Here is an 18,670-nt window from a genome sequence, read left to right as displayed (position 1 = left end):
TTTGACCTTCTATGTAAATGATTAATGCTTGATATGTGTAGTGGCGTGATGTGGTAAAAGTATGTTATTAAACTTAGTATTCTTCTTTTACACGATTTGCTAGCAACCTGTCACTATTTAAATCTCAATTTCATCATTAAGCCATACACCTGAACATGGCCCTTAAAACCTTTTCTAAATTCATGTTATATGTATGAAGTTTAATAATAGCTAGATACACACACACACATTTTTAATTATAAGAGCTTCTTATCAAAACTGTGTATAACTTGCACCGAAAACACCTACCAGTCCAATTACCTCACCAAACCCGGTGTAACTTCGGAAAATTCGCCGAAACAATTTCAATTCGAACTGTAAAAATGTGCCCAAAATGATTTGGGACGAAACTCCAGTCTTTTATCTTCCACTCTTTAATTAAATAAAGGATGGTCCAAACTCAATAATTGGCGATAAAATAAAAAAGCAACGTCCATTTCATTGCTATTGATTAGCCTCAGATTTTTATCGGATATTCGATTGATTTATAAATATTATCGTTGTTTATTTTGATTAGATCTTTATATAACGAGGTCGACTGAGATAATACTTGTAGTTTCGAAAATCGGATTCTAAGTTCAACTGAAAGTCTTAAAGATGGGTTGTTCCAATGACATAAATTATTTATTACATTACTTTTTACATACATATTTTGTTTTTTTTTTTAATCTTTTTCTTCGCTTCTAGATCAAGTCAACTAAAACTAGTTCCTGGTTAATTTGGACCTGAACATAAGCGCAGTCCATGTTTCTACCTCAATGTTACAAAAAAAATCCTTTAATTGCTAATGACCTTGAGGTGTGCTTAAACATCGTAAGGACCCTGCACATTTAGGTGAAGCCATGAACCAATACGGGTTTGGTTCCTCTGCAAAGGTTGTGGACAGTTAATAAATTTGTGTAAACCTGACTCACCCAATCCTAGTCCATGGTCAAAGGTATACCCCGGGCACCTCTTCAGAGTGGTAAGAAAGCATACATACACATGGTCACGTCTATGTCCCTTACGGAGTAGACAGAGCCAAAAGTCTTGAAAAGACTGAATGGCCACGTTCAGCTATTTGGCTTAATTATAGAATTGAGATTAAATTAGTGATAGGTTGCTAAGGATGCAATCCGGACTAAAATTAGGAGGAAGAATAAGCCCATGCCATGTTAAGTGCAGGCTTCAAAGCTGGTAAAACAACACCAACATACAAGATCAAAATAAATATATACGGGACAAATTACACTGATTGAGTTAGCCTCGAAGTAAGTTCGAACTTGTGTTACGAGATACTAACTAAACGATACTATATTTTATAATAAATACTTATATAGATAAACATCCAAGACCCAGGCCAATTAGAGAAAGTTCGTTTCTCATCATGTCCTGGTCGGGATTCGAACCCGGGACCTCCGGTGTTACAGACAAGCGCACTACCGCTGCGCCACAGAGGCCGTCTAAAGTCTGATGCCTACCCATCTTCCAACATGCATTCGCTTAAATTTGTAGCTGTTGCTGTTGACTGTACTGTACGTAGTATTATGACGACCGGCAATTTCTCAATTCTGCAGTAAACAAGCTCATATTGAATTCTATTTGAGTTAGTTTCTCAGTGGTTCCATGCAAGGTATGTCTTGCAACGTCCATTATTCAGCCGACTCGGATGACGAGTTTTGAATAATATGTTCGTCAAAATTCATTTCAGTTGAATGGTCTTGGAATGGTCTATATATTTACTAGTTACAAATAGCTTAATTAAGCTTAAACTTTAATCCTGCTTCTCTCTCTGTTTAGATGTAAAAGTCAATGATGAGAAAGGCTGTTAAAATTAGGGTTTTTCTTTTAGGCGATGAGCTAGCAAAATACCACTATATATATGGTCAAGTTTATATCCCTTGTGGGGTAAACAGAGCCAACAGTCTTGAAAAGACTGATAAGCCACGCTCAGCTTTTTGGCTTAATGATAGAATGGAGATTCCAACAGTGACAGGTTGCTAGCCCATCGCCTAAAAAGAATCCAAAGTTTGTAAGGCTAACCCTTAGTCGCCTTTTGCGACATCCATGGGAAAGAGATAGAGTGGTCCTATTCTTTTTAGTACTGGTGCCGGGAACCACACGGCACTATACGAGTCTCAATTCCATACCTAAGCAATGCAGTTAAACGGAATTCAGTCATCGAGGCTGTTAGCTCTGTAAACACCGAGATATTGATAATATAGATACAAACTTTCATGGGCCCAAAGGCCCAGATAATCTTCCACCTTCACCTGTCTGGAGAGGAGCACGGGGTACGTCTTTGTAGCTAGGCACTCGCGAGGCTTTTTTATCGTGTGAAAAACTATTGCTGTTCCGTTTCACGACGTAATAAAAAGCGAAACAGCAATAGTTTATAGCGCGATAAAATGTGGCACGCTGCGGGCGACTGCTGATTTACCTAGTCAGATTTTTACATGAAGCGACCCCGTGTGATCTCCGCAACCTTTTGCAGGGGTACGTAACCCCGTATTGGAACGATGATGATTACACATACAGTTGCCTGAATGTGCAGGTTTCCTCACGATGTTATCCTTCATTGTAAGAGCATCGGTTTCATGTACCTATATCTTGGTAAAATTTTAAAAATATTATCCGTATTGAATCATGGTTACACATACATTTGCATGAATGTGCAGGTTCCCTATGATGTTTCCCTCACCGTAAGAGCATCGGATAAACATCATATACGTTAATTTATACATCGTACATGATAATTCATACTTTTTTTAAAGGCTTCTCATTCATTCTCACAGTACCTGGGTGACCGAGCAGTGTTCGGTGTGGAAGTATGCAAAACTGTAAAAATAGTAAAAACAAAAAAAAACATCAGTAAAACTACCAAAAAAATCTTCTTATTATTCTTGCTCGTTTAGGATAATTTTCGTTATCGCAGTTGAGTAAATCTACCTGTTATTTCAAAATGTCATGCTTTTGTTAATTTCCATTATTTATTAACTTCTGTATAATTAAATATTCATTGATTGGTGACAAATTAAAGGTCCCTCTGATATCGATTTATCAATTATGTGAAATTTGTGAATTGTCTGCAATTGTTTAACTTCTGACATTTGACTTTTATTTATTGGCTAATTTTTGAAGATTTGAATATCTTTATCATATAATAACGCACAATCAAAAAAGTATATTTTTTAACAAGGGATAAGTTGCTTTTCATTTTTGACAGAAAAAATAATTGATCCAAATCCACTAATCTCATCTTTTGATGTGGGTTTTGGGTCACACTATCGGTAACTTAACATATCATTAATCATTAAGCCAAACAGCTGAACGTGGCCATTCAGTCTTTTCAAGGCTGTTGGCTCTGTCTACCCCGCAAGGGATATAGACGTGATCATATGTATGTATGTAATTAATAACTTTAAAACGTTATCATTGTCCAACAGTGCCAAAAGTGGAGATAGTTGACGAACGCGGCCGTCCACTCCAGGACAAGTTCTACAAAGAAGGTTCCATCATTGAGCTTCGGTGCGTCGTGAGCGAAGTGCCACAGCCGACGCGTCAGGTCAACTGGAAACATGGAGCTAGACTGCTTAACTATGACACGAAGAGAGGGGGAGTTAGGTATGTGTCTTTTTAATAATCATAATCACTTTTTAGACAAGCGTTCTAAACTAAAACGAAGCTGTGAAAACCAGTATCTACAAGACACGTTATGTCAACTATAAGTATGGCACAAGACTGCAACTATAACACGAAAAGACTCTATAACACGAAGGGACTCGTGACACGTGAGACTCTTTTTTTAATAATGCTTTCTTTAATCTAGCGTTATAGACTAATAGTATGAATCTGGAACCAGTATCCACCAGTTATATGCCTCGAGAAACGATATTCTTTTTTAAAATGATACCTACACTCTGAAGTCTAGACTAAAATGGTGATGTTAGAACCAGTATCTACAAGAAAGCTTCCGTGAATGGATAAGTTATAAATCATTTATACCGGGCACTTTTTTAGTCAGATATCATGACCACACGACTATCAAAATGCTATGGTTTTACTTCGTCAAGTACCAATGTTTAGTAAAAGTGTACCTACACATTAAGTGTTCTTCAATATTATTTATTGTACGAAGTTTCTTATCTAAAATTTTCGAGGTTCAAACACGTTCCGCTTCAATCTACGATCATTCATCGCGTAAACTCATAAGGTCTCGCCAAACTCAATATAATTACCCCAGCTTTCCACATGTTGCCAGTTAATTATAAATAATTACATTAATCTCTGATACTGTACAAGTAGGCGGAACCACAGCCCAAAACTTAGGGCAACATAATTCAGATAATTTAATTAATAAGAGGAATATTCATTCAGACACTCCCTTTGGTATTCTGGATAATAAATTCGTGTTATTTTATTTCCTTCCAGTTCACAATCGTTGTTATCATTTTGAACCTAATTAATATAGAGCTCGTAAATCTCTTGGGCAATTCAAATGAACAAATAAGGGGCATTTAACACCCCATAAATTTAATCAGAATCTTCTCGTTGTATATGTTTATTATGCTTTTACTGTCCTCTAACAAATGCGTTTATGTAATATAGAATGACAATTTAAATTTAGCGAACACGTGTACGAGAGTATTACCTTCACGAGAGCCAATTATGGCGGCGTTTTATTATCTGTGGTAAATCATCGGAAGGTAGTATAGGGATTTCCTTATTAGTCAGTTTGTCTTATAAATTACATTTGGTTCGCAACTTTATTGTTGATTTACTTTTGTTTTTCTTACTTATCTATAAGTAAATCCTTAGCTTTAGTTACTCTATAGTTAATTGACCCTTCCTTATTAAGTTAGTTACAACACCTCTTTTTTTGGTCAAATATTTATATTAACCACAAGATAATCGAATTCAATCGTGTTACACGTATGTAGTAATAAGTTTGCTCTCTAGTAACTTGTGTCTTGTATTGGTTACTGGATCACAAATTGAATTAAATTTGATGTAAGTTTGAAACTTTACATATACTGCTACACAAATATATAATAAATATACTTACATAAATTACGTCTTCATCCCTTTCGGGGTAGAAAGAGAAAATAGTCCTGAAAGGAATGAAAAGCCACGGTCAGCTGCAGCGTTCTCTCAAGGTATACTGATTTTAAATAGAGAAAATAAAATCAATGTCTGTAATTGTAATATAATCTGTAAAATGTAACTAGTCCCATTTTGATAAAATATTGTACGAATATAAATAATTTTTAGAAGTCAAAGGCAGTTTTTTTAATTCCCACGGAAACAAAGATGCGGGCAATAAAAAGATGTTTTATTTACGTTTATCAAACCGAAGTCGTTCTATGTGAATATCGCTATTTCACTTCTGAAATATGGCCAAAGGCTTCATCCGGCTTGAAGATAACATCAGACCATGGATTATTATTATTGGATACTTTGTTGCTGATATCGGGTAGTCTATCACGGTGAAACACAGTTCTGTGATTATTAGGTACTTTAGGTTAGTAGACTTAGCCAGGCATGTTCAATTTATTGGGAAACCAGCGATTGCTCCGGCTTTGCACGGGTAAGAAAAAAAGAAAGAAAATAATGTATATGACAATCATATTATTAGGAATACACAAAAAAGTACTTAAACTTTTGTATGTGAATACTTTAACAGGTCAGTGATACGCTGAACATGTTCAGCACTGATTTCAGTCAGAAGCCTGATGTCGTAAAAGGCGATAAAGGGATATGCTTGTAAACTTGGAATTATTTTTTCAGTCGATGGGCTAGCAACCTGTTACTATTTGAATCTCAGTTTGATCATTAAGCCAAACAGCTGAATGTGGCTCTGTCTACCCCGCAAGGGATATAGACGTGACTATATGTATGTGTAAGCAAATCCTCTGGTCTACTGAAACTATTGCATTAAATAGCAAAAGAACCGGATGGCTAAAATGGATATATCAGAAGAACACAAAAAAACTGCATACCAAAATCTCCTAGGACAGGCAAACAAAAAAAAAACAGAGGTACCTGAAGTCTCAAGATGACGTAAGAGGTAAAGGCGTTAGCATGTGTTCGTATGAAACTTATAATCTATTTAATAAAGGAACGTAATAATGAGTCCTAGAAAACTGTATTGACATTGCAAGTCTTCAAGTCATAATGGAGTTCCGTACTGAGAAACTACTTTGAAACTCTTCAACTTTAATTAAAGCATTTGTTCCTGTAAGTCTTTATTGGATCAGTATTACTTAATAGGTTTTTAAGTGAGAAAAGTTGGAAGCAATTATAATATACAATGGGAAGATGGAAATTTTAAACCAATAATTCTTGGTCGATTAGTTTGAAAATATTGTGAGTTTGTAAACAACAATTTATTGACACGAGTATAATAAAAAGTGCGTGTGGTTACCGGCACTTTAGATAAGGACCACTCTATCTCTTTCCCTTGGATGTAATAATAGGCGACTAAAGAACAGGCTAATAAACCTGGGATTCTTCTTTTAAGCGATAGGCTAGCTACCTTTTGCTATTTGAATCTCAATTCTATTACAAAGCCATAAAGCTGAACGTAGCCTTTCAGTCTTTGTATGACCATTGGCTCTGTCTACGTAAGGGGTAAAGACGTAATTATTATATGTATGAAAGTGCCGTGTGGTTCCCGGCACCAATCAAAAAAAGAATAGGACCACTCCATCTCTTTCCCATGGATGTCGTAAAAGGCGACTGAGGGATAGGCTTACAAACTTGGGATTCTTTTTAGGCAACAGGCTAGTAACCTGTCACTATTTGAATGTCAATTCTATCATTAAGCCAAATAGCTGAACGTGGCCATACTCGTATTAGCAGAGAAATATTTGGTAGGGAATCAGTTAATGATGGAATTGAGATTCAGATAGTCACAGGTTGCTCCTCCTTCAGAATCTCAAGTTAGCCTATCCCGTAGTTGACTTTTACATAGGGTTGCCATCCGTCCGGGTTTCCCCGGATTTGTCCTAGTTTAGAGGGCATCCGGAAAGCGTCCGGGGAAGGTTTCATTTGTAGACCGGGTTTTAAAATATAAATAAATAAAAAAAAATTGGGCCGCTTACATTGCTGTAGGAATTGCTGTACATTTTTGTATGGAATGTAATATTTTGTAAGGAATTTTGTATAGATTACATTGCTAATAAAAATGCCACCTTGAATTCAGGATTGTATTCGACTCAAAAGTATTAATTACAATAATGGATGTCCTTTGTACCAGGCATTACTCTGAGCGGTAGTCAAAACCACAATCCAAGGATAATAAAGATAAAAAGAAACCGTTTTTGTGTATGTTTTGTTTGTTTGTTTGTGATATCTTTATTGCACAGGAATTTGAACAGTTACAAGAAATAGTTTGACGGCCTCTGTGCCGCAGCGGTAGTACGCTTGTCTGGGACACCGGAGGTCCCGGGTTCGAATCCCGCGTATTTAATTCGTTGTTCCAGTGTGTACGCAGTTTGAAATGACAAATTCAAATCTTTGGGATATTATGACATTTTCTTTTATTAACTAACATTTTATTTGTCACCAGCGTCAAGACAGAAGCCTCAGCAAACGGCGCCCTCTCTCGGCTGTACATAGCAAACGCGAACAGAAACGATTCGGGTAACTACACATGTTCGCTGGCAGATGTCGCTGCTTCCGCGGTGTCAGTTCACGTATTGAGAGGTAAATTTGTCTAACTACCGTCATTTAGCTTTGCCGCGTTGAATTTAAATTTCTACATTTCTCTGCCTACCGCTTTGGGAGAGGGGCGTATTTACATCCCATATCTTGAAATAATAAAAAAAAAATGACCACTCCGTGTCATTTCCATGAATGTCGAAAAAGGCGAGTAAGAGATAGGCTTAAACTTGAGATTATTTTAGGCGATGGGCTAGCTACCTGTCACTGTTTGAATCTCAATTCTATCATTTAGCCAAACAGCTGAACGTGGCCTATTAGTCTTTACAAGACTGTTGGCTCTGTCTGCCCGCAAGGGAAAAGACGTGATTATATGTATGTATGTATCTTACATTTAGGACAATATCGAACAAAAGTGTAACAAGTTTTCCACTTATTCCCTCTACCATAGACCTCTGCATTTGTTTTGTGTGCCTTGTTCGGCGAAGCAAATGGTAGAATGTAATTGGTAAGGCAGTAACGTAGTTCCGTATTTGGCCATGCAGTTAATCAAATTAATTGGGGAAATCTGTCCGAAAAACTACATGATGACTGAATTTGGCGGGGGTTTCAGTGTATGTATGTATATTTAATGTAAGATTAAAATATAACCAAAATTTTGTTAAGTTACTTAATATTCTTTGTAATTAAATTGAGTGATTCTTAGCTAATGATACTCTTTTTTTATTTAAAAGTTTGTATCATACATATGATATCGTTGCCTTGATTACCTGTGTAATAAAAGCCTTATATATTTATCTATCACTTAATTTAAATCTTCATTAGCGATCTTGCCATTACTCTTGTATTTCAAAAGTGATATTATATATTTACATACACGTTTATTAGGTGAAAATTCTATAGATCTATCAGTTTCAGTCACATATTGAATGTTATTATAATTGATAATTATACTATGTACTTTTAAAAAAAAGTAAAAAGTAAAGTTTCATTCCATCATTGATTAAAAAAAAAAACAGAAATGCCACGTTCATCTATCCCATACAGATAAACAAGACGCGATAAAGACGCTATTACATGTTTGTAGACGTAAATATATTTCATTCATCTCATTCGTATTGAAATTATAATGTGAATAGGCTTTCATTAAATGCATATTCGCATGCAGTTTCCCGCTATACTTGGTAATAGGCATTCTTTGATGTCAAGATTCCACGCTGTTAGGAGAGGACGTGACGTCATTGGCGTTCAGAAACGAGATCAAAGTATTTGCTAATATATGGAATTGAAAGGTCTTTAAAATGGATTAGAAATTTTATCCCAGTATCTTGTAAAATGGATTAGAAATTGTATCCAATATGTCCAATGAAAATAATTATGTTTTTAAGTTTTATTTCTAATAACATTAAAAGTATATTTATTTTAATATTAATAAAATCATAGGTTTTTTAAATATTACTCATTATTTTAGCATACTTTAGAAAGGCCATTCCCTGTGAAAGTTCTAGAACAAATTATTAAAATACCTTCCCTTTTCAGGTGAAAATCCTCTTGCAATGCAGCGCGGCGGAGCGTCAACACTTTCTTCAATATTTTCGTATCCGGTCCTGACCCTGTTCATGGCAGTGGTCAGCTGACATATAGCGAACGCGCAATGGATGCGTCATAACTATGTATAGTCGCAATTATTACCATAATCGCTAGATTAATGTTTCACATGGTACGCAATTGGTGTTCTTAGTTTGAATTTTCTGACTGGAAATTTTAAATTTAATTTTATCGTTCCAAATTACGAATTTAAATTTCCGGTATAATGAAATCCTTTTTTGTTATATTTATTATCTCTTGTTGATTGTAGAAATAAATTAATTTTGTTCTTTTTTTTTCGACGAGACAAAGAAAATACTTTTTATTTTACAGAACACTAAAAGTATATTGGCGATAAATTAAATGAAACTTCTTCGTTGTTTATGACTCAAGCAATTTATTTAGTTGAAAGGCGAATACTTTTATATATGAGAAACATGATTTAAAAGAACTCTATTTCCTGAACAAACGGAAATATTATTCGCTTCGGACACCCAACTGCGCACTATTTCTCAAAGGATTAAATAAACTTACTAAAAATTACTTTCTTGTATAGAACGTAAAGTTGTTTACATGGAAAATGTTAAACATTATTTTAAGTTTTCTAAGAAAACTAAAAACGCGTTGTTAGCTCTGATTTTCAAGGAATCTTAAAAATACTGACAATATTTTGAATTTCAAAGTTACTTTCTTTTTTTTTTATTTTTTTTAATGTAATTTTTTTATACAAAAAGTTAAGACGGCCTAACATTGTTCTTTAAATAACACACAATCTTACTCCATTACAATTTTAATAATCTACATATATTATTTGTAAATCGCAATTAATTAGAATGACAGCGACGAGTAATTTGATGGAAATTCAAAGCTATCGTATTTATTTTCAGATTCCGTTGAAACGTTTCTATACTTTTACAGCATTTTACCTTATTGAGTGATGTTACTATAGTTTTAGAAATTGGAAGTACTTTTATCAAAAAGGAGTGACTATAATGACAGTTTATGTTTAAGAAAGTAAGTTTTGTCTATATATAATGGCAAAACGTAACACTAATATAACATCTGTGAAATTGTTCCTTTGTTCGACCAAAATGATTGTTTGAGTTTCTGACCTCCGTGACCCTTTAACAGGTCAAAATAACCCAGGTTGGATCCTGGTTTCACATTTATATAACTTAATTTTTTTACAATATTTCCCTCAATTAAATATTGGAAAATAACTTGATGATAGTTAAGTTTTTAAGTAATTATTTTAAGAAACAAAATTATACGATTACGGTGGTGTTAATTTAAGTTTTCTATGAAAACTAAAAACCTGTTGTTAGATTTTAAAATGGAATCTTTACGGATTTAAAAAAAAAGCAAACATAGGATATTATTTTTATATTTTTATGAGTCGTTCGTTCGTTTTTCGAACGGTTGTTTTTTTTACGGTTGTCAAAATGGCCAGTGCATGACATTTAAATAAAAATTGTTTAAAATTTCTAGTAAATTCTCCTGTGAACATTGTCAACGAAATTTTGTGGTGTAAATTGACTTTGTGATTCTCAGAGGCCTAATAAAGAAGATGAAGTTTGGGAGTTTAAAAGTTTGTTTACATTTCAACGGATCCGTGGTGAGATTAAGTTAGTTGTTACTTACAGGCTGTCTAAGTATATTTTGGAATAGCCCTGAATTCATATTTTTGTTAATGGTAGCTTTAACTTTTGTCTGAGCATCGTTTAGTATTTTATTAAGTTTAAGTTCGGGCTGTGGGTTGGATATAAATTTAATTATTTTAGTCATCTTTTATTTTTATATGAGAACTCAATTAGTTGTTATCTTGGAAAAAATAAGGAAATAAAATCCAATAAATTTTCCATTCTCTTAGTCGCCTCTAACGACATCCATGGAAAAGATAATGGAATGGCTCTATAGTGCCGGAAACAAAACACCACTTCATAACAAAATTTGATAGAAACAGTTTCTTTGTTGCAGCAGAACTTTCAGTACACTTTTGAAATTGCACGGTTATCCATTGTATGTAATAATAAATGTTCTATTTGAAGACGCTTTGTTATATCACCTGGACTATGTACAGACAGACAAAGACTTCAAGTGGACAATGTTCCGATTGTGGTTAAAACATTGTTGTTGGAATACAAGGGATTGAAAATGTCACATTTTCTTTGAGTAAGTAACATATTATTGTCGATTGAAATATAATTTACCAGTAAAAAAAATAAACTTAATTTTGGACAACCTCTATGGTTTGTAACTTGTACTTATTCAACTTTTTTTTAGGCCATAGGAAATTTTTTTAAAGAAATAAAAATGAATTCTATATTTGAGTTTGTACCTTACATGTATCTCCATTAAGAGTTATAATTATAAATTAACCTATAAAATTATTGTAAATAATTGTAATTGATTTAAAATGTAAATAATTGTAGATAAGTTGAATTACGTCGTAAATTCTAAATCATTAAGTAATCGTATAAATATAAATAAATACTTTTATTGTATTTGTTAAATTTTGTTTTTTATTTCACTTCAATCCCTCTTCTTCCTCCTGACATAAGTCCCGGTTGCATCTTCATATCTCTGGAGATCGACCTATCGATCCTAAAATGAAGTACCTGCGTCTATATTCCCAGACAAATACTGCCCGAGATCATTGAAAAGTAGAATGGGTATCACTTGGATAGGCATGTAACAACTTCATCTTAATCGCCAAAACATCGTTAACTCAGATGAGACGGAAGACAAATGCCTAATTCTTTATAAAAAAAAATGATAGATTAAATCTTCATTCGCATGGCTATATTCTTTCACATTTCTAGAGCCCAAGGTTCGCCTACGATCACGAATCCGGAATGGGTAAATACTAAATGTTTCCACACGAAATGACTCCAGTCTGATCTCCGCAACCTTTGCAAATGAACCTTAGTTATATTGGATAGATAGATAAAACTCTTTATTGCACCTTAAGAGTAAAACATACAAAACATCACAAAACAGATAGAAATGGTACAAAGGCGGACTTATCGCTAATGCAATCTCTTCCAGTCAACCTTGAGCTATGTAAATTGGATCATAATTTAACATCCAGTTTCTTGAATATGTAGGTTTCAATTACAATTTGAACATCGGTTAGCAATCAAACTAATGTACAAAACCCAAAAATGAATCATCGGCCGCAGAAGGATTTGAACTAGTGCATCATGGGTTTTCATTCGTATATAAAGAGATTTACATAGGTACATTCATAAAATTGCCGTGTGGTTTCATATTCAATAGAACCACTCCATCTCTTTCCCGTGGATGTCGTAAAAGGTGACTATGGGATAGGATTACAAACTTGAGATTATTTTTTAAGGCGATGGTTTAGCAACCTGTCACTTTTAGAATCTCAATTCTATCATTAAGCCAATTAGCTGAAACTGGCCGATCAGTCTTTTTAAGACTGTTGGCTCTGTCTACCCCACAAGGGATATAGACATTACCATATGTATGTACATTCATAAAATTACATCTCTTTCCCCAGAGGGATAGGCATAGACTACATCTTTCCACTTGCCTCAATCCCTACATACTTCTTTGTTTCATTCATAACCTTCTTCATAAAAGCATAAATTTGAGTAAGTACCTAGATCTATTCATAATATCCTGGTAACACACCGCACTTAATTTCACTCAAGTGTGTACTCACCTTAATTAAAACAAGAATCAAGTTTATTGCTATAATTGTTTGAATATTGAAATTTTATGTAAATTTTGTTATTTCGACACAATATTCAATAACAAACAGTTTCAGTGGTAACTGTTGTGATTGAATTAATTTGTAAACGGCTATGCTTTATAAATACAATTATTATAGATGCATACATACATATAGTCACGTCTATATCCCTTGCGGGGTAGACAGAGCCAATATCCCTGAAGAGACTGACAGGCCACGTTCAGCTGTTTGGCTTTATGATAGAATTGAGATTCAAATAGTGACAGGGTGCTAGCGCATCGCCTAAAATAAGAATCCCAAGTTTATTAGCCTTAGCTCTTAGTCGCCTCTTACGACATCCACGGGAAATGAGATGGAGTGGCCTTATTCTACTCGTATATCCTCTCTAGGTAAACCCGTGCCAATAAAGGGCATAATATAAAAGCAAAATGATTTGTAATTAATGAATTTTTATATAATAAAATGACATTTATTAATTATAAATTATATTTAATTGTTATTGTTGGTTTTATTGTTAATTATGTGTAATTAATGCGATGGGCTAGCAACCTGTCACTATTTGAATCTCAATTCTATCTTAAAGCCAAAAAGCTGAACGTGGCCTATCAGTCTTTTCAAGAATGTTGACTCTGTCTACCCCGCAAAGGATATAGACGTGATTATATGTATGTATGCATGTTTAATTGTCGTGAAGTTATTTTAGTAGTCATTAATAATTTGTTACATGCAAATTTCAAAATCTAGACTCAGTGGTTGTGTTACACTTTTCGTGGTCAGGTAGGTATCCACTCTTTGGTTTGTTCTACAGTTTCTTCCTTTATTATACATTTTTATATAAATAAGAATAATATAGTAGTTTAGTGATTCATTTTAATTATTTGTACCTATTTGCCACTTGCCACGATCTCTGCATACTTCCTTCGCTTCATCCACATTCATAACTCTCTTCATGCCACAATTATACAACAAATTTATTAAAGCTGGGCTAAAACATACTTATATATCTAAAATTAATTATTAATAGAGTAAAAATTATTATATAAATTACAAATTGCTTATTTATTCATTTCAAGGAAAAAAAATCTATAAATTTCTGCGGTTTAACAGCAAAGACGAGCGCAAACTTAATTCTGTAATCCCTTTTCAATGGTATTTTTATCGAAGTACGTTGCTTGATAAATATATCTGTTTAAGCGACAAACTGGCTTTAAGAAATGTAATTATTGGCTTATCTCAGCTAGTGTTGTGTCGGTTATAATGAATTTAAAAATTATTACAAGAAACCGTTCGAAATTGTTGTCAAATATTTTTGTACTTAAAGTGAATAATTTAAATAAGTTCAAGCATATACGTATATGCTTTTTATATTTAAGACATAGATAAAGCCATCCGCTAAATGTGGCCTTACAGTCATGTCGGTACTGTTAAGTTTAACTTGTAAAGGGCTAACGTTAGGTATATGTATATCATACTCAGACATAAAAAGTTTATTCATTTTTATTTATTTATGTAGATTAAGGCAAAATATGCGACTAGAACAACAATAAGGAGAAATTTTTCTCTTCACTAAAATTTTCTTACTAACTAGTTAAGAATAATGTGTTTAATCTATAAATGACATTGAAGTACTGCGAAGGGCCTTGTTCCTGAAAAAGGTCCAGGTAGAACTGTGCTACAGGTAACTAGACTCCTACCTTGGCATTTTTGGTGTTAGGTATTACACATTAATTATGTGATATTTCAAACATCACTTAATAAATAATTGTCATATCCTTTGGTTGACGTCGAATAAATTACTCAAAACTAAGTTTACTGCCGCTTCCAAAGCGTCAGTGCAGAAGAAGCTATAACAAACTGTAATGCAGCATTTTCTTCAATAACGTCAACTTAGATTTAGAATAGAAATGAGGGCGAGAAAATTCATTGGTATAATAAATTAATTCAAATTAAAATAATATAATTTTAAATGGAATATCATATTATCTGTAATACAGCATTTGGTTATATCTTTTGAGCATTAACTCTTCATTTCAATACGTTATTTTTTGTTTACTGATGATAATATTAGTATCATAAACCACAAATCTGTATACTTAAAAAAATATTAGTATACACATATAAATGATATTAACTCCAAAAAATTAAGATAACTATTCGCTTTGTTTCAAAGATTCGCCCATTAAATCAAATCCTCTAGACAGTTTAATACTCCTAAATCCTTATTCATTATTTAGGGATCCTAATTCAAATTCCATACTGTGCTTTCCACATACTTAGGCATTCTAAAATAGTCTTGAACCGCGGCCAAAGTATTTAAGCAATTAAACTTAAATTCGCTTTGTGAATGGGCATTAAGCGATTTTTGCGGTAAGACTGCGGACACGTAAATGGCTATGTTAAATTTATTTTTATTCAAAAACAAAATTTTATTTGAACATAACTTTTTTTTTTTAGTAATTTATGAAGATTTTATTTAATTTTTTTGTTTAATATTTGTGATATTAACATGTACCTATGTTAATTTTATTTACATAGATCAGTGGAAGTGGAATACTGTAGTCTCTGACTATCCCTCCGTGAAAGAAGCGTGATTATTGTGTTCAATTTTATTGGTAACAATTACGATAATAATTATCTTTTTTTTTCCGCCAGTGTGATCTCATCCTAATTGGATTTCTGAAATCCATAGCCTTATTTAATAGTAGCTACTTAAAGCCAACAAAAAGATATTATGAATAGCTGCCTTTAAACATTGTCAAGCCTTAGAGAACTTTTGGTTTGAGGTAATTGTGGAGGCTGTATTCGTTAAAGATAAGTAATTGGATAAGATTGTCATCTGTTTGTTAAGGTCAATGGGTTAGGTGTGATGATTTCATTTTTGTTAATAAAAATGTTTTAAAGTACCTACGTGTAAGAAAATTTTGTATGTACAAATTTATCGTTATTTGATGGAAAATCTTAATGAATACAAACTAAAATTTATTATAATAAATTTTTGTTTCAGGAAACTCATATCAAGTTACTACCGTAACATCCTACTAATATTAAAAATGCGAGTTTGTAAGGATGTCTGTTTGTCACTCTTTGACGCAAAAACTGTTGAATGAATATTCTTGAAAATTTCCAATAAAAAAGCCTTTAAATGGGAATAACATAATGAGTTAAAATGTATAGAGATACTTAAGAAAAAAATTTTATCATACAACAATCATGACTATATACTTTACGAGGCAGACAGAGCTAACGGTCTTGAAAAGACTGAAAGGCCACGTTCAGCTGTATGGCTTTATGATGGAATTGAGATTCAAATAGAGACAGGTTGCTAGTCCATCGCCTGAAAGAAGAATCCCAAGTTTATAAGCCTATCCCTTAGTCGCATTTTACGACATCCACAGAAAGAGATGGAGTGGTCCCAATCTAAATTGATTTTAGTCGGCAATATGGGATTAAACTCATGAAACATGGATATCGCCTGATGATAAAGGAATGAGTTAATTTGATGAGACATGATACAAATAAATACAACATAGAATTAGTTACGTAAGGCATGATGTTGTTTAACAAGATGATTGATTATGGAGGAAACGTGCAGAATAAATAGACATACATACATCCATATGGTCACGTCTGTATCCCTTGCGGGGCAGACAGAGCCAACAGGCTTGAAAAGACTGAATGGCCACGTTCAGCTATTTGGCTTAATGATAGAATTGAGATTCAAATTGTGACAGGTTGCTAGCCCATCGCCTAAATGAAGAATTCCAAGTTTGTAAGCCTATCCCTTAGTCGCCTTTTAAGACATCCATGGGAAAGAGATGGAGTGGGCCTATTCTTTTTTGTATTGGTGCCGGGAACCACACGGCACACGATATGATACAATTGAGATCCAAAAAGGCTAACTTTACAGGATAGACACAAATAAGATTAGACGTGATTATAAACGTACGTATGTGTGTGTGTGAGAATGAAGACAGGAAGCCAATAACCTTGTCTGTCGCCGGCATGCGGTATCCCGGATCGAACCCGGTGAGAAGGGTCCGCTTTCGGACAATACGAGATTAATCGATTCCTTGCTTACAAACGGCAACTCGATTACATGATGCCAGTAATCTAATTGATCATTGAAAAAACATGATTTGACGCTCCTATGTTGATGGTAGAGTTATTCGGAATATTTATTTTAATTCTCTGTCTGTGACATTTAGAGCAGGTAATTCTATATTCAGTTTGAATGGAGGCATATTTTTCTCGTGGATGTCGTAAAAGCCAACTAAGGGAAGGGTTAGTATAGTTGGAAGGCATATATTACCCGTGGATATCTTCAAACTCGACTAAAGGAAGGTCTAATAAAGTTGGAATTTTTCTTGTAGGCGAACTTTATGGTACAAGCAACAAGTTTCAAACTCCAGGCCTTAAGGTCTTGCCTTCTGCCGAGAGTGAGAATTGAGATTTAAATAGTGATTGCTACTCACCTAAAAAGAGAAACCCAAGTAGCCTTATCAGACTTTCTCTTGGTAAGTGAGAATATAACTTTTTTTATTTTCATCACACATTAATCTTTGTCATCTACAGAAACAGTTGACAAATGGACAACTTATTTAATAATTACTTTGTCCCGACAAAGGGTTAATTAATATCGCCAGAGAAAGAGTGAGTTCAGAATCTGACCCTTATCGACATTGTTCAAGGTTCCTTATACGTAATTTGAAGTACAGAATTTTAAATTTAAGTACCTATGTGGTTTTAATTCTAATCGATGCTTTTACAGTGAGGAAAATCATACTACGACGATTACTACGACTACGTTGGATATCTACAAATTATCAGCAATTAAATTAATATGACACTATAATTCGAGTATGGTTAGAATTTCCACTAATTCTCCCACATACATACCTACATATAATCACGTCTATATCCCTTACGGGGTAGACAGAACCAACAGTCTTGGAATTACTGATAGGCCACGTTCAGCTGTTTGGCTTACTGATAGAACTGAGATTCATATTAAGTGACAGGTTGCACGCCCGTCGCCTAAAATAAGAATCAAAAGTTTATAAGCCAATCCCTTAGTCGCCTTTTAGGAAAATAAAAGAAGGCAAGGCCTTTTTAAAAGGCTAGGCTCGACCTACATGCTAAATTTCAAATCTGTCGACGGAGTGGTTTGAGCTGTGCGATTATTGTAAGTCAGTCAGTAATGGAACAAGTTTATATATAGATTGGATCACAATATGATTTTAACCATTTCTAGCCAGGATTTCTTGGACCTGCCCCTTCTGTTTGGGCTCAGCGGAAGCGGTATAGCCAGATAGTTCTTCAGGTAGCCTGCAGGCTTATCAGGGTCACAGATATAAGGTGGCGTTGGCTTAGAGACTTGAATTTCATTCAATACTGAAAAAGACCAAAGAAGAATATGTAAATTTGGGCATTGAATTATAAACATTTCAAGTTTTATCGAAATCACTTTGCAAAGCCTAGACTAGATTAGAGGAGATGACTTATTTCTGAATGAGAAAGTAAATAACATACATACATACATATATAAAATCACGCCTCTTTCCCGGAGGGGTAGGCAGAGACTACCTCTTTCCACTTGCCACGATCTCTGCATACTTCCTTCGCTTCATCCACATTCATAACTCTCTTCATACAAGCTCGGCGGTTTCGGGTACTTTTGACCTG

General features: G+C 34.0%; 1 protein-coding gene across 1 annotated transcript in view; it reads left to right on the top strand.

The window, feature by feature from the left end:
- The window catches only part of LOC106131940 (lachesin-like), a 29,860-nt gene extending 20,543 nt beyond the window's left edge, over positions 1-9,317 (top strand). Inside the window, exons 4-6 of the mRNA XM_013331220.2 lie at positions 3,465-3,642; positions 7,589-7,725; positions 9,220-9,317. Of these exons, the coding sequence (XP_013186674.2) occupies positions 3,465-3,642; positions 7,589-7,725; positions 9,220-9,317 (413 nt within the window). The remainder of the gene's footprint in view (positions 1-3,464; positions 3,643-7,588; positions 7,726-9,219) is intronic.
- The last annotated feature ends 9,353 nt before the right edge of the window (positions 9,318-18,670 follow it).

This window comes from Amyelois transitella, chromosome 26 (genome assembly GCF_032362555.1).
Source record: "Amyelois transitella isolate CPQ chromosome 26, ilAmyTran1.1, whole genome shotgun sequence".
Taxonomy (NCBI): Eukaryota; Metazoa; Arthropoda; class Insecta; order Lepidoptera; family Pyralidae; genus Amyelois; species Amyelois transitella.
This window is presented reverse-complemented; position numbering and strand designations above follow the sequence as displayed.